Genomic DNA, 7,039 nt, shown 5'->3' with positions numbered 1-7,039 from the left:
GGCAAGGCGGTCCAGAGGCTGACCCTAAGCCTTTTAGGGAATTAAACGGAATTAAACTTTAGCGACTATGATTTGGGCTGCCCCAGGTTTTAGCTCTGGGATCTCTAGTTAGCTTAACTGACTTTTTCCCAAGGTTTAAAATCTGGGCCACGTTTTTCAATATCTCCAAATCTCTGTTTTTTTAATCTGTTAATAGGGAATAATATCTACAGTCATGGTTGTTAGAATTAAATAATGCCCATAAATCATTTAACACGGGGCTCACATAGTAATACAGTACTCAATTAGCAGACTATAATGTCATCTTAACATTTAGGTGTTTATTCACAGTAACCAGAAATTGTGTTTTTGTTTTTTTTTTTCCTAATGAAGATGCAATTTAAGATGCTACCTTGAACTACATAATAATATCTACATCTATAATAAATAGCAATACATTACAAAATATTCAAATAGTCATTAATTTTTATCTATTTTCCCCAAGCTGTGGCAGCAAACAAAAAACAATGAAATTCTAGTGACCTAGATATAATTATGTTCCTTTCAGAAGTAAAGTTTCTCTAAATATAGCAAAAACAATATGACCTTGTTAAAATAAAACTCAAGTCTTAAGTATATGTGCCTTTAACAAATTTTTATATTTATATAAAAAGCTAGTCCGGGCGCGGTGGCTCACGCCTGTAATCCCAGCAGTTTGGGAGACCGAGGCGGGTGGATCACGAGGTCAAGAGATCAAGACCATCCTGGTCAATATGGTGAAACCCCGTCTCTACTAAAAATACAAAAAATTAGCTGGGCATGGTGGCGCGTGCCTGTAATCCCAGCTACTCAGGAGGTTGAGGCAGGAGAATTGCCTGAACCCAGGAGGCGGAGGTGAGCCGAGATCGCGTCATTGCACCCCAGCCTGGGTAACAAGAGCGAAACTCCGTCTCAAAAAAAAAAAAAAGCTTGCACGTAACTAATAAGTATAATAGCATATCATTAAGAAGCACTGTTTTCTACAAAATTTGTGAGCCAGCTCTTCTCGAAACATAAAGCATATTTTACATTATCTTTTTGCTAGTTTAAAACCTTTCAATACAGTATTCCCTTGAAATTAATAAATATGAATTAAGATTAATGTACAAAACTTCTGTAGCCTTAATGTCATATATGATAAAAAGAGATCTAGAAGATACTAGTATAGGAAAATCTAAGATGGCATCACTATTTCTACACTCTTCCCCTGTAGCACGTTTGTATAGTTACAGCATGTCTAGTTAAGATCCCTCCACTCTGTGTAAGCTCTCATTTCCCTGGCTATAATTTATAGCACTGAGCCAAGTCGAGCATTTCACAAACTGCAGCGGAGTCCTAAAACATTCCTAAGCAAAAGGGAAATCAGTTGCAAATTAATCCTATCTCCTAGAAAAAATAATTGGTAGATTTTTCCACTAGCTGACACCATACATAGTAACCAGGACAGCACAAAGGAAGTACCAGGATTTGGGTTCTTGTCCAGCTATATAAAATACTAGCATGTCCTCTTAATCACAAGATTTCAGTGAGAATCAGTTTTCTTATATGATTTGACAAACTTATGCAACAGTTGTGAAGATCAAATAAGGTAATATATAAAAATACATTCTGAAACCTACAAAGCAGTTTATACATTTATGTGTTTCTATACCTTATAATACATTTGAATATATTTTCATTTTCCACATATTAGTTCTCAATTTAAAAATTAAAATAGCCACTTGCCAAAAATTCATTAAAATCCTATTTAAATCATTCCACTAGTGTTTTAAAAATAAAAATACTCTTCTAGTTTTAAAAAGTTCCATTTGTCAAAAGAAATAGAAGCATTACTTTAAAAAGCCATTATATCTCAAATATTTTTAGATATAAAAAAGGGTTTGAAATTAAAGTATGTACAGAGTTAACTTCTAATTCTGTTTTAACATTTTTCATTTAAACAGAACACTTCCTCGGGACTTTACCTTATTCGTATTTCATGCTGTGTCAAAGAATGAAATCAATGCATTTTGGTCATAACTGTCCAGAATTTCCAGGAGAAGAGGTACTTTAGTTTTTACATTGGTGCCTTTGAACTTAAATTTATCTATGAAAAGATCAGTGATCATGCCTATAAAACAAAAAGGTAAATTTCCTGTCACTGATTAGTTCTATTTAATGACAGTATTTCATTAAAGTAAATGCTTGATAATCTATTTTTAAGCACGTGTAATTCTATTACTTATCATACACAAACCTAAAAGACATGATGGTTTTAAAAATATTCATTTGGGGGGACTTTAAAACAAGTTTCAAGATATAAATCATTAGCCTAATAACCCTCTTAACAATTGATTACAACCTGTTAAATTAGACAACTGCTGGCCATTTTTGAACTGCTATCAGTATATATAACATCACAATTAGTGGTGTCTTTTTTCCAACAGCCGATCATTTTGACATAGTGTAGGCAGATTCTATTTTTAACAGCTTTATCTGAATTAAAACATTCCACCTATATGTTGACCATTCTTGGGATTTGACTTGAAGGCAAATAGTCCTAGGTTCAAAGATCTGGGCAAATCATTTCACCTTGAGTTTTCTCTTATGTAAAATAGGAATAACTCAAGCTGTCAATCCTTTATCCAAAAAGCTTGATGCAATATGTATTTTAGAATTTTTCCTATTTTAAGAAGATAATGAAAGGAATATACTATAGTATTAACCCCAAGGGGACTGAGTGGCAGCATCCAATAGCAAAACATAGTACTATTTCTGTCACAAAATACATGGATGAGTTCGTGTCGTTTGTAGGGACATGGATGAATCTGGAGAACATCACTCTCAGCAAACTGACACAAGAACAGAAAATGAAACACCGCATATTCTCACTCATAGGCGGGTGATGAAAAATGAGAACACATGGACACAGGGAGGGGAGTACTAAACACTGGGGTCTATTGGGGGGGAAAGGGGAGAGCCAGAGGCGGGGGGCAGGGAGGAGCTGGGGAGAGAGAGCCTGGGGAGAAATGCCAAATGTGGGTAAAGGGGAGAAAGGAAGCAAAACACACTGCCATGTGTGTACCTATGCAACTGTCTTGCATGTTCTGCACATGTACCCCAAAACCTAAAATGCAATAAAAAATTTTAAAAAAATACATGAATGAATATTTGCACTAAATGGAATAAAAAAGATATAACCTCATGTCAGGTTAAGTCAGGTTTTGTTATTAAATTAATTCAGATTAAGTCAAGATTTTGCTTTCAAATTATGAAAAAAACTTTGGTTTACAAAGCTGTCTGGATTTTGCAGTCAGTGATAAGAGATGGTTGTTATGTACCACCAATTTCATAAGTTATTATAAGGATAAAAGAGATCATGTGCATGCCATATAATAAAGGTTAAGACATTAAATACAGCTACAGTTTGTGCGAAAGTCTCTGGATATGTAATAAGAAATTCAGTAGACAGGCTTAAGGATCAGTGTGGACTAATGATACCAGTTGGCTCTACAGTGACTACAGAAGACTTGGCATAGTATAAAAGGCATGCATTTTGGGGTGAGAAAATTCTAATGCAGGCATTATCACTAATTTGCTAGGTGACAACAAATTCCTTAGACTCAGATTTCAGTTAAAGTGCATGAAAAATAGGCTGGGTGTGGTGGCTCACACCTGTAATTCTAGCACTTTGGGAGGCCAAGGTGGGCGGATCACCTGATGTCAGGAGTTTGAGACCAGCCTGGCCAACATGGTGAAAAAAATAAAAAGTATGTGAAAAATAAAGATAATACCACCTACTTTGCAGCGCTATTGTAAGAATTAAATATCTCACCTGATTATGAAGACAGTATAAACAGTGTGCTATATAACACATCTTAACGTTAGGATTGCTAACAAAATTGTTTTTTTAAAGCTGTTCCTTCCTTCCTCACTCCTTCTTTCCCTCCCTTCACCTCCCTTACTCTCTCTCTCTGTTTCAATACAATTTGTGGAGCATTCAACTTCTCACCACCAAAGTAAGTTTTGAATTGTAAACTGACATAGCACGAATACTCTAATCCCTTATTAAATTTTGCTTTAAAAATTTTGAATATTGCACTTTTATATTTCATGATAGCAACAAAACATGATAATTATTTGTGTGAAATATAGTCTAAGCTCTAAAGGTTCATAGATTACATTCATTTTATACCAAGTTTGTTCATATATATATAGATTAATTCATCACAGTATACTGGTTCATGAATCATGACTGATGTAATCTTTGTATCTTTCTGCCCAGCTTCTCTTACATGATCCTTGGGAAATAGCCAGTTGAAAAGAAATATGGCAAGGTATTCTAAGATGGTCCACTAACCATAGAGTCTTTCAAGATGTGCAGGTTGCTTTTTGTATTCTTCCTGTAGGTGATCTGCCTCTTCTAGAATACAGCGATATTCTGGTATCAGAAAGTTTGTATTTCCCTCATGAACCTGCAATTCCTTATTTAAAATTAAAAATAGAAGCACCTTAATATTCAAAATTCAATCTAATATAATGTTAAAGTATTGATAATTTTAGAAATCCTATGACTTAACATAATAACCACCAGTCCATGATGACACATATACTTACTTTTAAAGCATCAATTAATTGGACTTTCTTAGCCAAAAGCAACTGATACTCCAGCTTTGGGTGGATTAGCTTTAAAGTATGTTTGACTGATATTTCATTTATCTCTAGAAGAAGTACAGTTAGATAAATCACTTTGATCAGAAACATTAATAATGTAACAACACCGCAAAATAAAAATTAGAAGGAATAATTAATATTTTGTTTGTTTACCATATGATATGTTGAGGCTGATTTTCCTTTTTGTAGCTTCTTTAGAAAGCACATCTTTTAGGATGGAGATAGTAGAAATGTTGTCAGATTTAAAAACTCCTTCTCCTTTTCTATAAAATTAATATATTTTTTAAAAGAATAAGCTGTAGAAGGAAGTAGTCCAGTACATATATATTTTATGATTAGTACTTAGTATTTAGATTTCATCTGACTGTAATTTCTTTTATATATATATATGTATATATATATATATATCATTATATAAAGCAAATTCAAACATGAATCCTTTACTAATATATTAATTCAGCTTCTGAATATACTTATAAAACTAAACAAAAGATATATGCCTCCTAAATATGTGATAATTTATATAAAAACTTCATTTAAAACAACTTTTATCTTCATTTTTTTTACTAATATTTCCAATAGCCAACCTCATATATATAAAATGCACTTAGAATTGCTTACTTACCTAAGTATGTTTTTCTTTGATGTAATCACACAAATTACAGTGTGACTATATGCTTTATCCTTGAAAGAAATCTGGTATCAAATATGAAAGAGTGACATCTGCTGTTTTTCATGCTCAACATCCACTGCCATTGCTTATGGCCAGAGGACCGTTATTTTTCTTTAGGGAACCACTCCTTTTTCTTTTGCCCTCTTAAGTCCATATAGTTTCAGTGGCATTGGTCTCAATCTATTTCTGGGACTTCAGGAGGAAGCATTGAGTAGTACCTTCCATACCCCTGACTACAGTGGTTCATGGCTTGACAATGATACTCAATTCTTGGACATTTACTGGAGCTAGTGGGCAAGAAAAGCCCAAAGGCAGCTGAAAATATGTAAGACTGGATTCCAGGAACTGCTGGGGGGCCATAACACTGGATGGTAAAGCCAAGAAAAGATAAAAGCAGAATTGAACATGGGATTAAAATCTTGATGACATCAGTTAAGCCACTGATCCAGTTGTGCCTGAGGCAGATTACTGCTAGACTTTTATGTTATGTGAGCTGATAAATTCCTTTTATTTGGTTAAGCTGCTTGCATTTGGTTCCTTTTTATAATGACCAAGTTTCCTAATTAACATGTATCATCTTTCATATACTTAATGTTGCTTTTTCATTTGTTTTTCACACACACACACAAATCACACATACCAACCAGCTATATGCAAATGATAATTGCTTTGGCTAGGTGTGGTGGCTAATGCCTGTAATGTCAGCATTTGTGAGGCCAAGAGGGTGGATCACTTGAGGTCAGGAGTTTGAGACCAACCTGGCCAACATGGTGAGACCCATCTCTACTGAAAATGCAAAAATTAGCCAGGCATGGTGGCGCACTCCTAAAATTCCAGCTACTCAGGAGGCTGAGGCATGAGAGTCGCTTGAGCCTGGGCAGAGGAGGTTGCAGTGAGAAAATGACACTGCACTTCAACCTGTGAAACTCTGTCTCAAAACAAACAAACAAAAAAGATAATTGGGTTTTTTCTAGAAAGATGAATAATACACCCTTACTACATTGATCTTAATTATGTTTTAGAAATCATATTTCTACTAGTCTTTAATCCTAACAGATGATATTTAGTAAACACAAGAGTGCCAAGTACTATAGAATGACTGAAATGGTTATCTTCTTTTAATCATCATAACAATTAATAAAGTAAGTGCTATTATTTTCATTCCTCAGAAAAGAAAACTGAAGCTCAGAGAGTTAAGTAACCAGCTAAGGTCACAGAGTTGGTAAGTCACAGAGCCAGGATTCAAACCTAATTATGTCTACCTCCAAAGCATATGCTTCTATACTACCTCCCTAGTAGTTCTACTTCTTGTTCCCTAGTTGAGACTTTACCATGCTAAGTTTTCAGAACTTAGGAGAATACATCAATTATCTGCTTAGGGAAAGAACCTTAAGAGGTTTATCTCTCCCAGATAAATAACACAAAGCAAAACAAACAAACAAACCCCACAAAAAAAAATCACAAACATAGGCCTGGTGTGGTGGCTCACGCCTATAATTCCAGCACTTTGGGAGGCCAAGGCAGGAGCATTGCTTGACCTCAGGAGTTTCAGACCAGCTTGATCAACATGGGGAAACCCTGTCTCTACAGAAAATAAAAAAATTACCTGGGCATGGTGGTGCAGGGCTGTGGTCTCAGCTACCCAGGAGGGAGGTGGGAGGATCCCTTGAGCCTGGGAGGTTGCAGTACACTGAG

The 7,039-nt window shown here is 35.0% G+C and overlaps 1 protein-coding gene across 4 annotated transcripts in view; it reads right to left on the bottom strand.

The window, feature by feature from the left end:
* Positions 1–300: 300 nt before the first annotated feature.
* Positions 301–7,039, bottom strand: part of BBS7 (Bardet-Biedl syndrome 7) — a 48,430-nt gene continuing 41,691 nt past the window's right edge. For 2 of the 4 annotated variants that reach the window (XM_054252950.2, XM_002745434.7), the window contains exons 16-19: positions 4,825–4,934; positions 4,615–4,718; positions 4,358–4,481; positions 301–2,128 (exon numbers count right to left, since the gene is read on the bottom strand). In XM_054252950.2, coding sequence (XP_054108925.1) covers positions 1,995–2,128; positions 4,358–4,481; positions 4,615–4,718; positions 4,825–4,934 — 472 coding nt within the window. In that variant the 3' untranslated portion in view covers positions 301–1,994. The remainder of the gene's footprint in view (positions 2,129–4,357; positions 4,482–4,614; positions 4,719–4,824; positions 4,935–7,039) is intronic. The other 2 variants (XM_078366563.1, XM_008992756.5) reach the window with 1 other exon arrangement.

Source organism: Callithrix jacchus, chromosome 3 (genome assembly GCF_049354715.1).
Source record: "Callithrix jacchus isolate 240 chromosome 3, calJac240_pri, whole genome shotgun sequence".
In the NCBI taxonomy this organism is placed as follows: domain Eukaryota; kingdom Metazoa; phylum Chordata; class Mammalia; order Primates; family Cebidae; genus Callithrix; species Callithrix jacchus.
Note: the sequence above shows the minus strand (reverse complement) of the source record. Positions and strands in the feature narration are given on the sequence as shown.